The 14,731-nt window shown below is 44.9% G+C and overlaps 1 protein-coding gene across 1 annotated transcript; it reads left to right on the top strand.

The window, feature by feature from the left end:
* Positions 1 to 4,793: 4,793 nt before the first annotated feature.
* Positions 4,794 to 12,598, top strand: LOC121832979 (the record flags this gene model as incomplete). Its single annotated transcript, XM_042288310.1, has 6 exons — positions 4,794 to 5,190; positions 5,417 to 5,466; positions 6,455 to 6,559; positions 7,859 to 8,009; positions 8,791 to 9,041; positions 12,501 to 12,598. Coding segments are annotated over exons 1-6 (665 nt in total), but the record flags the coding sequence as incomplete, so codon positions are not given.
* Between the last annotated feature and the right edge of the window lie 2,133 nt (positions 12,599 to 14,731).

The following is a 14,731-nucleotide window of genomic DNA, read 5'->3' as shown; positions in this document are numbered from 1 at the left end:
GGCGCAACTCACAATAAATATATATTCAGGCAAGGAAATTATTCGTCTCCTTCTCTAGAGCTGCGTATGTCTGTACCTGTAAGGCGCGAGAGCGAGATGAATGTTGCTCGTCACAACTTAGGCCGCGTACTGGCACCGGTGGCTAAGAAAAACTGTCGTTTCTCCGTTCTCGGCAGCAAGTTTTGTGTACATGAACTTTATTTGATAAAAAAGAAACACAACACAGGGGTGTCCAACACAACTTCATTGTTCGGAAACAAACACTAAATCGGAAAGCCTGCATTAACCAGGAGTTTCAGATTGTTTCCCGTGTTCCAATAGAAATACCTCAGTGGGCACTCGTTGGAGATAATCGAATTGAACATACTCACTTATGTGGTGTGTGCCACTGCGATAGTAATTATGGGCACGAAATGTGTCTGTACCGAACAGCATGTACGGCATCGATCTCTTGCGGCGATGGAAACATGCGCATGTGTTTCCACGTGCGTGCACCAACATGCCTATTTTGGTCGTGATCCGGAAACGAAACCAATTTTTCCGCGATGTCTGGCTAGGCTACCGTTCTCGATAAACATCCAAAATAATATTAACAAAGCGGAACATATTATTTATTACTCTAATATTATGTTACAATATTATTTCGTGCACTTTGTAGAATTTATTTAATTTAATATCACGAAAAGTTGAAACACACATCAACGTGATTTGGCAACCATGGCAACGCTCCGAATCTTTCCGAACTTTTCCGAAACGCTTAAGATTCGGCTACTTTTCCGAATCTTTCCGAATCTTCAGATTCGTCTCCGAATCTCGATTCGGATAAAGATTCGTCCCATCACTACTTGCGACCGAGTACGACTGAGAGAGACGAGATCTCTTACAACTTCTTAAATGTTTCTAGAATGAGGGAACTCACCTACCTCGTTGGAACTCACTGACATTGTGGCGCCATCTATGCGGTGACCCTAGAACTGCATTTCACAAAAGCGAAGGTTTTGCGGGATTTCCGAGGTCAAATGTGCGTAATACCCATAGAAAGGCTCGTTTATAACATTGACAAAAGTTTTTCGAGCCAAAAAAGAAAGGATATTGCGCGAGAAATAAAAAAAAATTGCCGGACCGCCGAGTTTACACTGCTTCCCAATAGATGGCGCCAGTGTGTTCTCTGGCTTGAGACTAAACCGACTAAACTGACTAAACGACTGAACCGAGGTACCCGTTCCCGTGCGCTGTAGAATGCCGCACGCCGCCTTTAGGAACAACGGCGAAATTGTTTGAATATGCGGACAAACCTTATGAGAGTTTGGATTGGTCGAGCGGTTTCGAGCTTGGGTTTCGAGAGTATGACTGAACCTATCTGCTTCTTGTTTCGTTTTTCGAGTACAAATTGTTAACAACTAACTTAACTAATATAAGAATTATTTTATACAATGTTTATTACGTTATGATTAATTTACTTAGCTCCGATCATTGCATTAATTTTAAAATAAAACTGGTGAGGCTGCTGAGCATAGAGTTATTACAATAAACGCTAGAGGCTCAGCTGGCGCTAGTGTCTATGGGACTTCCGGTTACAAATTGAAGCAGACAGCATGCCCAGCATGCAGTCTACTTTTTCAGTCTTCCTGTGTATTCGCGCGTGAATTTTGTCTCGTCGCCGGAAAATAACATTAATAACTTTTGTTATTTCGGTTGTACCGGGTAGTATGTACCTTTATTAATATTGTTAAAGAGTAATTGCTTTAGTTACAGCATTTTTTCCTTTACCACTGAACGATGCTAAGCTTCGCTATATTTCAGGCCCAAACCTCTGTTCCATGGCAGGTATGTAGAAACGAGCGACGATTCTAAGCAAAATAACGATCGAAAGGAATGTAGAGTGGGTTCAAAGTTCGCCAGCATTCCGCTGGTGCTTATCTCTACGAGCGGTTAAAAAAAACGTTCGAAACGTAAATAATAAAGTACGTGGGCTACGAAAGTACGTGTGTTTTCTTATTATTTCCTATGTTGGGCAGTTTTTATCGCGCACCTGTCCTCTGGCTTCTCCCTATTTGCAACGATTTGGAGCGAGCCGATGATGATTTGAACACAGAACAAGCATCTTCGCACATATTCATGAGCAGAAAGGATAAAGCAGTACTTATTTATTGCAAGTCGGACTATATTACGTGACTTTCAACTTATTTTGATCGTCTGCAAGCACAAGGAGTTACTTACCCAGTGTTACTGCGTAGTTCTTGCCGTCTCTCTTGGTGTTCCACATGTCGTTTGGAAAGCGTCGACGCCGTGTTCGCGCTAACAGTGTCCGACAGTCCACATAAATACACGTACGAAGCGGTTTTAACACCGTTTTTAATGCCGCGAATTTCAAATAAAAATGCTGTAACTGACCAATTATTTCGTCTGCGTGACTGAGAAATGTTCCAATGTGCCTAGTGTGTACAAATTATTCGTGATATTTACTCTTATGATCTCTATGGAGCAATAACCTCCTTGCTATGGAGTTATTACAATAAACGCTAGAGGCTCAGCTGGCGCTAGTGTGCTGTTGCAAATTGAAGCAGACAGCATGCAGTCTGAAATTGACTTCCGGTAATGCATTTCTATGGGAAAAAGCGAGTGCATTTTCTCTCTGCGCTCGAAGAGTAAATGGGCGCGTTAAGTTAGTGAGCTCCAGACACCGGACATCTGCGCTCGAGCGCGCGGGTTCGGAGCGTAGCTTAACGGCGCACTTTGGTACCGAGGCGCCATCTGACGCCTGCTTTTTTAACGTTTCCGGTTCCGGCTTTCCGGCGCGCGCTTGTACATGGCTCCCGTCCCGTCGAAACATCTAAAAAGTGTTTGGTCGACGACGACTTCGATGAAATAAGTGCGCGGAGACGGCGGCAACAGCGAGAGCTTGTATTTATGCTGCACGCTGTTGGTGCGACGATTAAAGGTACGCCGAACGCCTTCTGAATTCCCAAAAGCCTTAAAGAATGACGGCTTAATGGCCGAATTTATTGGCTCGCTTGATTCTGAAATTGCGGTAAGGTACATGAAGAACTTCGACAAGCATTTGAAGGATGTATGCATACCTTTCTACATTAGCACCATGCTTTTTTTATTTTCCACGATGACGGAACGACTACACGAGCTGCCAAGCGATCGCCGTCGAAGTATCCACGCATCCAAACAGGCGCGACTTGCGCGTCCGACGAAGTCCCTGAAGACTTCGGCGCAAGTACGAACGACGCCGAGAGCTCCGAGCACTGCATCGTAGCGCAGAACGAGCAGCTCCTACCCACGATCGGCCTACCTCGGTGCCGTTCCTGGCTAGGCCGGAGCCTTTCGGCCGCGGGCTTCGGTTGGTGCGGTCGCGGTCGGCGAAGTTTGGCGAGGCGGGCGCGGTGGCATCCTCGGAGCGTTCGGAAGCGAACTCGCTCGCCAGGGATTGCGCACACCCGACGCCTCTGGTCCAGAGTGGCCCGGCGGCGCGGTCCGAAGTGTCCGGAGCCCAAAACGCTTGGGTTTTGATGATTCTTCCGTCTCGTGCGAAACCACCGCACCACCGTGTGAAACCGGTGAAGCCAGTGAAGCTACGACCACCGTGCAAAACCACCGCGAGTAACCGCGAGACTGGCCGCGAGAGCGAAAGCGCCGTCATCTCACCGGAAACCAATCTGTTCGAGCTCTCGCGCACCATCTCCGACGATGGAGCTCGCGGAGCGCGCTCCGCCACCGTGCACCGGAAGTGAGACGTTGTCGTTTAGTTTAGCTCGAGTGCACTCTGACCGCCGGAGCGCGCTCGAGCGCGTTAACTTAACGCGCCCAATATCACGAATAATTTGTACACACTAGGCACATTGGAACATTTCTCAGTCACGCAGACGAAATAATTGGTCAGTTACAGCATTTTTATTTGAAATTCGCGGCATTAAAAACGGTGTTAAAACCGCTTCGTACGTGTATTTATGTGGACTGTCGGACACTGTTAGCGCGAACACGGCGTCGACGCTTTCCAAACGACATGTGGAACACCAAGAGAGACGGCAAGAACTACGCAGTAACACTGGGTAAGTAACTCCTTGTGCTTGCAGACGATCAAAATAAGTTGAAAGTCACGTAATATAGTCCGATTTGCAATAAATAAGTACTGCTTTATCCTTTCTGCTCATGAATATGTGCGAAGATGCTTGTTCTGTGTTCAAATCATCATCGGCTCGCTCCAAATCATTGCAAATAGGGAGAAGCCAGAGGACAGGTGCGCGATAAAAACTGCCCAACATAGGAAATAATAAGAAAACACACGTACTTTCGTAGCCCACGTACTTTATTATTTACGTTTCGAACGTTTTTTTTAACCGCTCGTAGAGATACGCACCAGCGGAATGCTGGCGAACTTTGAACCCACTCTACATTCCTTTCGATCGTTATTTTGCTTAGAATCGTCGCTCGTTTCTACATACCTGCCATGGAACAGAGGTTTGGGCCTGAAATATAGCGAAGTTTAGCATCGTTCAGTGGTAAAGGAAAAAATGCTGTAACTAAAGCAATTACTCTTTAACAATATTAATACAGGTACATACTACCCGGTACAACCGAAATAACAAAAGTTATTAATGTTATTTTCCGGCGACGAGACAAAATTCACGCGCGAATACACAGGAAGACTGAAAAAGTAGACTGCATGCTGGGCATGCTGTCTGCTTCAATTTGTAACCGGAAGTCCCATAGACACTAGCGCCAGCTGAGCCTCTAGCGTTTATTGTAATAACTCTATGCTCAGCAGCCTCACCAGTTTTATTTTAAAATTAATGCAATGATCGGAGCTAAGTAAATTAATCATAACGTAATAAACATTGTATAAAATAATTCTTATATTAGTTAAGTTATTTGTTAACAATTTGTACTCGAAAAACAAAACAAGAAGCAGATAGGTTCAGTCATACTCTCGAAACCCAAGCTCGAAACCGCTCGACCAATCCAAACTCTCATAAGGTTTGTCCGCATATTCTAAAGGCGGCGTGCGGCATTCTACAGTGCACGGGAACGGGTACCTCGGTTCAGTCGTTTAGTCAGTTTAGTCGGTTTAGTCTCAGTCGTGCCGTGTGCCTTGTACGCCGTGCCGTGTCCTTGTACGCCGTGCCGTGTCCCTGTACGCCGTGGTCACTTCCCTCCACTGCGTCCTCAGCAGGATGAGTGCCTGTAAGTATTGCGGCTTCAAATGCCCCGAGATATGCCATCATTTTTCTTCGAGACTCACGCCCCTTGCTTTCCTGGTTTTGACTTTTAGCATTTTCCCAAGCGTCTCATACGTTCGCGCGAGAAAAGTTGACGAAACTTCGTTTCAAACCTCGTCCTGGAACTGCTACAAAATGACTGCGCTTGTATTTGCCGGGCGCAACTCACCCTGTCGTGTTTCAACTTGTAGCTGGGAGCTCGAGCGGTCCGCTGGGGACTACTCCAAGCACCCAGAGCAAAGTAAGTACTGTAATTTTTTTTTTTTTTTTTCCTGCGCTTAATAGTTGCTTTTTAAGTTGCTTTGTAATCTTGTTGACGTTCCCTTGAGCTACTACGTTCTGTGATTGTTGGTGGGCGGTCACCTGCGGTTATGGAATTGTAGTCTGTTTTTCGGCTGGTAGTAGCAGCAAGTACTGTACACCTAATAGCGAAGGCTCCCTCCTTGTAACTTCGGTTGGTTTTCAGAGCTTGTAGGTGTTGGCTGACACCGGAGCCATGTTGCAGTCGTGTGCGTGCAGAGAGACCTTACCTGTAATAAAATGATGCTGCAAACAACTTCACGGAAGCGCAGCAGCGAAGTGTGTGGTGTATGTAGTACCTCAGAATGAGTAGTGTCCAAGGCCAAACGCGGCCTCCGAAAAGCTTGGACGCCGAAAGGCGCTTGAAAACGAGCGACTGAAAACTTCGTATTAGGATGCTTTGCCAACTCTGAAGCCACTTGACTTTAATATTTGCCGCCATTTACTTGTACTTTGAAAGTACATTGTATTTACAGTAGTTTCCTTCAAGTGCTTTGGACCCGGTGTACTTGCTACTTTACTTCAAGTACATAACCTCTAATTTGTCTTGTACTTTACTTCGAGTACTTTTTAGAAGTACATTACCCAACACTGACATTTGTGCTGATGCAAGGATCAGCTGTTTTATGCTTATGCTAGGATGGCTATACTATACATGCCTCTCACGTGACGCCTTGTGGCATCGAACCAGCCGCCATGTGTCCATACCGTGCTCCTGTGCCCATACCTTCTGTAGCAAATATTTGGCATGAAATGTGTTCTTCTCGGCAAGCCTTGACGGGAAGAAAAATATTAACAGTGTGAAATGTGTGCTGCAGAAGGTACGTGCACAGGAACATGTTATGAGGCAATGGTGGCTGATGTGACATCATTGCAAGCTGTGTATTGAAATTAACTTCCAGCATCCTTGTTCCCCCTGCCTGTTTCAGCCCCTCTCTGGAGCAGTCCCGAAAAGGACTTTGAGGGCACCAACCCCCACCAATCGTCTGGGCAATCCTACCCTGAAGCGTTCGGAAAGCCTCAAGGAGAACCTGGTAAGACGGTGCCGTTTGTTGCAAAAATGTTAGAGGGCAGTCTAGTCATCTTGGATCAACTTGCTCTCTGGGTTCTGCCTTCACTAAACATCGGCCCTGCTCAAAAAGTGTCTAGTTGCTTAAAATGCCAATTAAAGCGAATGGCTGATTTGATCATTTTGAGAAGGACTGTTAGAAACAATCCAGTCTCCATTATATGCCACTCGTATAGGTGTCGGTGGAATGTGAGCTGTCTTGATGGCTCCTAGGCCAGGTGCCAGCCTATGAATAAGCTGGTGGCGGGTTCCACAATCTGATGGAGGCCTGTTGTGGAGAAGGCACCGTGTAACTGGGATTTCACCTTTCACGAATAATCAAGAGCCCCAGATGGTTGTAGTTAATTCTCGGTACTCCACTTGGGCATGTCAAATGCCCTTCGTTGGTTTGCCGTGTAAAGCCACCAAATTCAACTTTAAAACGGTGTGTTCTATCAGCCAGTTTTCACGGTGATCTGTAACGTTTGGCGGTTACAAAAAACCGAAAGCGTTATGTTCATAGGGAACCATATAAAGACTTCAGCCCCCCGGCAGGATTTCAACTTTCCACATTGATTGTGAGCCAAGTGCTTTACCGACTGAGCTAGTGAGGGACAGCGTTTGCTCTCAACACGAAGAGAGGACTTTTCGTGCAACATTCGAAGTCTGTGCTCCTCGCGGCCTTGAAGGTGCGTGGGCAGTGTTATGCTGCACCATCTCATGGTGTTTGTCAGAAATGGGAGCGGATCTTCAATACAACACCTGCTTTGTAGCAAGGCAGTGCCATTCAGACGCCTCTCTTCCATCATGGCCAGGGCTGTGAAGCCATGGTGGAAGAAAAGAGGTGAGCTTGCCGAGAATGTAAGAAGTGGCAGAAGCAGCAGAAAGAGCCTTTACAAGGAGCCCCACCCCGCAGACTATCGCCAATAATTGTAAGGCCATCACACATTCTGTGCTTACAAATTTTTGTCAACATAATCAAACATGCATTTTTTTTTTTAATGTTTGCTGGAAGGGGCTTACTTTTATCTTCATCACCACTCTACAATGTTTTTCAAGGTTTGGAATAATCTGGGACAAGCTTCTTCCACAAAGCCCTCTACTCATTCCACTTTAGCAGAGCAAGTTCTGGGTAGGAGAAAACCACCAATGATGGCGCACAGCGAGCTTTGTGGGAAGGGCTCGTCGTGCTGTTTTAAATCTGTAACACACAACTGTAGCATTCTCAACTGTAGCAGAGTGATGCCAGGAAAGATGGGCGAATATATAACATATTTCCTTTTAGGACCACCACCCAAAACGACAGAGGGCTGCTGCTCCCACCTCAGCCGCCACTGCGGCAAAACAAATCGTGGATCTCACGAAGCGCCGCCGGCGATCAAGGTCAACCTGCGACGTCGGCAGAGCACCATTGACATCGGCAGCATCCAGGAACGGTCGGTGCACATCTTTGCTGCTGTAACCATTGAAGTGTGGGCTAAGTCACGCTTGCACCTGTGATACTTGAAGATCACTAACCATTTCTGATCGGCTTGGCATATGTTGAGAGTCTCGTTCGCAGAAATTAAGTGTATCCTTGCGTTTAAGCGCTCTCTAGTGCAGTAGCACCAGGGGTAGTTGCAGCAGGCATTCCATTGCGATAACCTTTTGTTTTTCTGAGCTGGCATGCTGACTGCAATAAAGTACAAATGTCATTGGAGGATAATGCATGTCTACGTCTAACAGACTAATAAATATCCACTCTGTAAACAGGAAAAATGCTATGTGTGTAAGGATATCTGGAATGCAACATTTCCATGCAGCAAATTGTTTTGCTTGCAAAGAATCCTGCTTCCTTCTCAAATGAAAAATGGTCAGTTACCTTTCATGCTAGTACATACCTAATCATGACCAACATTGCACCCTGAATTCGCTGGAAATGCAGGACCTGCTGTAACAGCTGTAACTTGGGATTAATCGCCTTCTGTGCTTGCGAACTTGGGGACCGAAGATGAGCCACAACGTGCACAAAGGGATATTGGGGGCTCTTTCTAAATCACTGCAGCACAATGGAGTTGGCAGGATCTAGCTTCTTTGATAGAGGGAGTGCCGATGCTTGCATCTTCACACGGAAACCGCCTAAACCAGCCATCTTTTAAATTGGTTGATTGCTGAAAGCTGTGAACAGTGTCTTGAGCTGCAAGACATTGAACAGCAACCCTTGTTGCTTTTTTTCAGCCCTCAAGTCCAGTGGTTCCACCTCCACCCTTGGTTCCTTGGCCTCCAAGCACAAAGGGTCTACCATGTCCGTGGCCCCCTCTGCCCCTAAGAGCAAGGGCTCCGGCAGCTCTGCTGCCCTGGCACCATCTGCAGCGGGCAAACGCAAGCCGTGGGACCTGCAGGGGAGGGTCAAGGACCTGGAGGAGCTGGTAAGCTCCCTGGCCGGGGACAAGGAGCTGCAGATCCTCCACAAGGAGAAGGAACAGCAGGTTGGTAGCACCTTGCTGACGTTCCGTTACACTGGACTAGTCCAGTTTGTACTCAAGCTTTTCTATCTTCGGGAACCCATACCTGCAAAGAGTGTGGAAGCCTACGGACTATATAAACAATCATGCACCTACTATGTTTCGTTTACCCTTGAGCCTTGACTGCAGCCAAGGCTCAAGCGCAAGATCTCGGCTTTCAGACATTCTTCCACAGGATGAGCGCTTGTGCTAGAAAGGCATTCCTGAAAGCAAGTGGCATGGATGCTAGCTCACACATGATGCTTGGCTGCAATCTCTGCTGAAAGGGCCACTGAAAAGAAAATAAATTTTTTAAACAGTCTGGTTGGGAGGGAGACTCAAATCAAAAAATAGATTTTACGCAAAAAATTTTTACAGCAATATTGACGGCGCGGGATTTAGGTTCATGACGTCTCAGAATGGTCATACTCTTTCCACCTGAATTCTCCACCTCAACGTGACGGTCAAGCCGATCCACCCCTACTCCACACGCTCGAAATGCCAAGAGAGAAAACAAGTGGAGAGGAGGAGACTACCAACTCAATCACACCTTGCGTCGTCAACATTACTCTGAAAAAACGTTTTCACATAAAATTTATTTTTTGACACGCGTGTCCCAACTAGGCTGTTTAAAAAAAAAAATTTTCTTTTCAGTGGCCCTTTAAACGGACACTGCAGGGTATTTAAGGGAGGGCAGTACCCAAAAGAGTGAACTTCAGAAGCTTCGGCTTATAATGAGTGAAATTTACAGTGCATACTGGGTTGCGAAGCAGAATGCAGTGCAAAGTTTCATCTGTGTACAAGAATTGTGATAAAAATTAGTGGTTTCAATTGGGAACACAGATATTGTTTAGGAAAGCTATTTTTAGAAAACTTGGATAATAACAAACTTTTTTCTTTACTAGATATGCAGCGGAATGCCTAAAGAGGGCAGCTGTAAAAAGTTTCCAAAATGTAAATTATTTTATGCTAACATCGTGCTGAAAAATCAAATCAATTTCTTGCCTTTTATCTCGTTGACAAAATCTTAAACATAATTTATAAAAGACATCAACAAAGTAAGAAAACAATGCCACAGCGGTATTGCCGATTAAATTCCACTTAAGAAAAACAATGAGTGAGCCTTTCCTTTTGTCCCGTTACTAAACGATAGTTTTCCTAAACTGAAATTCATGCCAAAAAGTGGAGCGGAGAAAAACATGTTCAAGGCGCTCTAACCTCTACCTTTTCTTTAGCGTCAATGGACAAAAAATAATTTATAAAAAATAACCATGCTGTGTAAACAAGTGAAACTTTTTTTGAATACTCTCTAGGATGTAGATGGATGTCAATATGGCATTCTTTAAAATCAACTTTTTTGCAGAAATCCTTTTTTCTCTGTAGTGTCTTCCCTTAAAAGACACGTGCAAAGGAAAAAAACATTTTTTTTAAACAGCTTAGATGGAAAAAGGATATCATAAAACAATTTTACAACAAAGAAAAATATTTTTAGAGCTATATATACGGCGCTACAGTCAAACGCCGCTACAACGACCGCTTCTACTACGAAATAGCCCGTACAATGGGCTATTTCGTTGCTTATCTGCTTTATTGGGGTCATTAAAGTGTGCGACGGGTATAACGAAGTGGCGTGTATAATGAAGAATTATCGCTGTCCCACACGCTTCGTTACACAGGCGTTTGATTGTATACGAATTTGTAGTTGGCGCCGGCAGGCGCCGCGGAAAAGTGGCCCTTATTTATCACGTGTCGGGCCCATGTTTGTCACGTGGTGCTTGCGCTCTTTCAGAAGCTTCCTATGGCCTTTAAAAGTAACTTATTCATCTTTGTTTGAAATATAACAAAAAAGACTAAGATGAATAAGTAACTTTTAGAGCCCAAAGGAAACTCCTGAAAAAGCACAAGCAGACGTGACGCTGGTCAGATGACGGCGGCAGCGCCCCGAAGCAGACGAACTTGTGCGACGGTGGCGTGGAGAAATGCATTGAAGTGGCGTCATACAATGCTTGGCGTGCGGCGGCGCACAGGCCTACCACGTGACCAGCGACGGCTCCTGCGGGCGCCAACTACAAATTTGTATAACACCGTAAATATATCTCTAAAAATTTTTTTCTTTGTTGTAAAATTGTTTTATGATATTCCTTTCCCATCTAAGTTGTTTAAAAAAAAATCATTTTTTTTCTTTGCATGTGTCCTTTAAGCTCGCCAAGATATTTATTTGTACACGACATGACCCAAACTGCCCAGAACACAATTTGTGGCTACAAGTTCATTTTCTTTCTGCCCGAGAACCGTCAATAGAGAACCGGCCGGTTTGAGTCGGTGCTCGCTTTCTTCTCCGTGGTCACGTGCTGTTCCCTGTGGTTTAGACACAACCTCCAAACATAATCAAAGCCGTGGGTCATCGAAGGCACACTCAGTGCTAAAAAATAGACAGAAAATATGATATCCATTTTTTGTGGCTTCTAAAATGCTGCAAATACGTTAATTAAAAAAAATATTGCACAGCCAAGTGACTTCTGGTTACTTTCTCCTCTATTTCTTCTTCCACCCTAGTCCAGTTTCGGTTTCGAGCAGTTTTTTTTACTTTATTAAAAATATGCGACGCTGTAGCAAAATTTTGATTGGGTAGTCTTCTGTCACCATAAAAAATCACCTGGCAAAAAATTTAAAAAATATTGTTTGGGAGTGTTAGTAACCCTGGGCAAATGCAGTATAGGTAGTGTTTTTGTCACATAGTTGAGCCTGCAGTTGACTCCAGTTTGCTGAAGTTGTGCTGCGGAAAAGGTGCCGTGTAACAGAGCTTTCGGATGCACGTCAATGGATCCCCAGGTGGTCGAGATTAATCCTCAGCCAGATGCCCGTTGTCGGTTTGGCACGTAAAACCCCCAAATTTGGCTTTTGCTGAAGTTGTACTTTAACTTGCAAAACCTTTTGAGGTTCTGAGCACTTGGGTATACCTTTCAGTGCATTCTATACCTTTTTCTTTAGTAATTGATCCCTTCAAATCAGGAATGATGTCAACTGGATAAATCAGGCTCGTTGTTAAAGCAATATTCGCCTAGTATGACAACACTTAATTTGTTGCATGACTTTTAGTGGTGCATTCTTTTGCTGTCATCTCTTAGTATTTTTCATTGGGAGGAATTTTCTTTTTTGCTTTGTTCCCGTAAAGGCTAAAGCTCCAAACTTGCCTAAATCTAGAATGCGTTATGGCAGCATTTTCACTGGACATCTAACCTTTAGCCATTATTACTCAGCTTGAGCAACGCCTTTCTTTATTGACCCGATGGATGAGTTTTTTCCGGAAGATTAAAGGGCTCATCTTTCAGTACTTGCTCTTGTACACCTTGCTTGTCTGTATTTCTTTGCCCATTAAAACGAAACTTTTACATCAATTTTCTGTGTGCTGTTTTGCAAGTATTGTCTTCATTCTGACTTCAGGTGGAGGTGCTGATAAAGGACAACTCGGAGCTGCAAGTGCAGCTAGAGCATGTCAAGAGGCTGACACTGGAGAATGACTCTCTGAAGGAACAGCTCAGGTAAGAATTAGAAAGTGCACTTGGGAAGACTCCAGTTCCTGTCATATTTGTTTTTATGCTGCCACAATGTCGGCGAAGTTAGTTTCATTTAGTCAAACCGCAGCAATTTGTCGCCGTTTTTATTGAGAGGGATGAAGTCCAAGCAAACTTTACAATAAAAAAATACTCATCTTCTCAGATACTCTACACAATGCACTTTGTTGCCTGAAGCAGTGATGTGATTGCAGCGCCAATTGCGGCAAACTGCGCCAAGGGGCTAACCCTGCTACATCCTGCTACATTTTGCCAAAATATGGGTAATCTGCGCCAAGCCTGCGCCAAGCCTGCGCCAAGCCTGCGCCAAAGGACCTAATTTGGTCACCTTTCAAAAGTGAAACTAAACAATACCGTAATTGAGCATGCGTGAGCTAGGTGGCGCAAGCGGCCGCCCGACACCAAGTACCCTGCATCAATGGTTCATCCAATCTTTCATGTTTCTTCCCGCCGTCTCTCGTTTCGCGCTCTCGTCTCGCGTATTTTAAAACTTTTTCAACGATAGACGTGGGCGTGTACGGACGCCCAGACGGTACCGCGCCAAGCACCAGGCCAGCCATTCCGTCATGCTGTGAAACAAAACCACGTTTTTTTTTTTTTGTTTTTTTTTTGCGCTGCGCGGGAGTTACTTAGTGAGCTGAAGCACTCGCTCCTGAAAGCAATGACCGTGGTCGCGCGACGTCGGGTGTTGTTGTCCCCCACGTCGCTGCAGATATGGTGCTTTTTAAACTGAAATGTAAGGACTGCCGCATGTTCATCAACATTCCCGTTCTTGTTTAAATCGTACGCTACTACAAAAATCCCTCTTTAACTCAAAGAGTGCTGTGTCGAAGTATTGATTACCTAGGTTTCCCTAGGTAAGCTTTTTTTTTTCTTTTTGAGAGTGACTTTGGTACGTTAAAAATCTTCTGCTAAAGAAAGTTGGTGAAGAGTGGTGAGCTAAAGCAAAGAAGATCGTGTCTGCACGCGGAACCCGCGCTTGTTTGTCTCGAGTTCAGTCGTTGCACAATGGCTACGTTTACATGAATGCGATCGTAGCGCATCGAATCGAGCAGGGACCAATGACACGCAGCCTGTGTTCTTACTTCTTCCTCTTCTACTCAACTGCTACCAATCAAAATCGTGAAATCTCGACTCGATGCGCTACGGTCACATCCATGTAAATGCTGCCAAAGTGCTGCAAGAACTTTTTGACTCTAGCTCGCGATCTCTTGCATCGATGCGCTCAGGTTATTTTTTTCTGTGTTTAGCTTGTACCTTGCCCTGTCAGCCTGGCAGGCACGTGCCGCTGGACTGTTTTTTGTTTTTTTTTTGCCGTATGCTGGACAGTTACATCGCTACATTTCGCATACAATTTTGGGAACCAGTTGGCGACGGAGCGGAGTGGTATGGTTTCGGTTTCGATCGAACAGCCACTCCGCTCGCGCGATGAAGCACGTGCAACTGCAAGCCTGCCAAAGTTGCCCTCATGTGCATGCGAACATGATTGCACGACAGAGGCACGAGCCGGGACGTTTGCAATCTATGATTTCACGTTTGCTTACTTTTGACGAAAATCTGGCACGTCGGGAAATAGTGAAACGGTGGCAAGCAGATTTTCGGAATTGTTCGGGAACGCCTGCAGCACTGTACACTTGTGGGATGTCTCAGTGTCTCTGTTGAGACATTGAAAGTGGACATTCATTAGTGACCGAAAATAAAGCGAGGCTTGCAGCAGCCTTGTAGAAAGTTTCGCAAACAAAAAGAAAAGCACCCGCTTGTCGTAATGCACCTTGTCTTGTGTACAATATCGCATTGCACTGCGTGTTTCGTCACTCGGAGACTGCTTCTATTTATTATATTATATAACTAGTCAGCCTAAAGCTATGATATTTACTACTAAGCTGATCATTGTAAAACAAATTATAATATATGCAGTTTGGTTTTTATTTATTTATAGTGGGTACAATTTAACTGAATCATTGCAAAATATGTCATCTCATTGGCATTTCAGTTACATGTTGAAAGGCTCCCAGATGGTCTAGCTTGACCATGATTTGTTTATTGCAGCGAACAAAGTGCCCTTTGTTTGTCCAGCGCTTAAAACAATTATTTAATTTT

The sequence above is a fragment of the Ixodes scapularis genome, unplaced genomic scaffold, assembly GCF_016920785.2.
Source record: "Ixodes scapularis isolate PalLabHiFi unplaced genomic scaffold, ASM1692078v2 ptg001708l_1___fragment_3__unscaffolded, whole genome shotgun sequence".
In the NCBI taxonomy this organism is placed as follows: domain Eukaryota; kingdom Metazoa; phylum Arthropoda; class Arachnida; order Ixodida; family Ixodidae; genus Ixodes; species Ixodes scapularis.
Note: the sequence above shows the minus strand (reverse complement) of the source record. Positions and strands in the feature narration are given on the sequence as shown.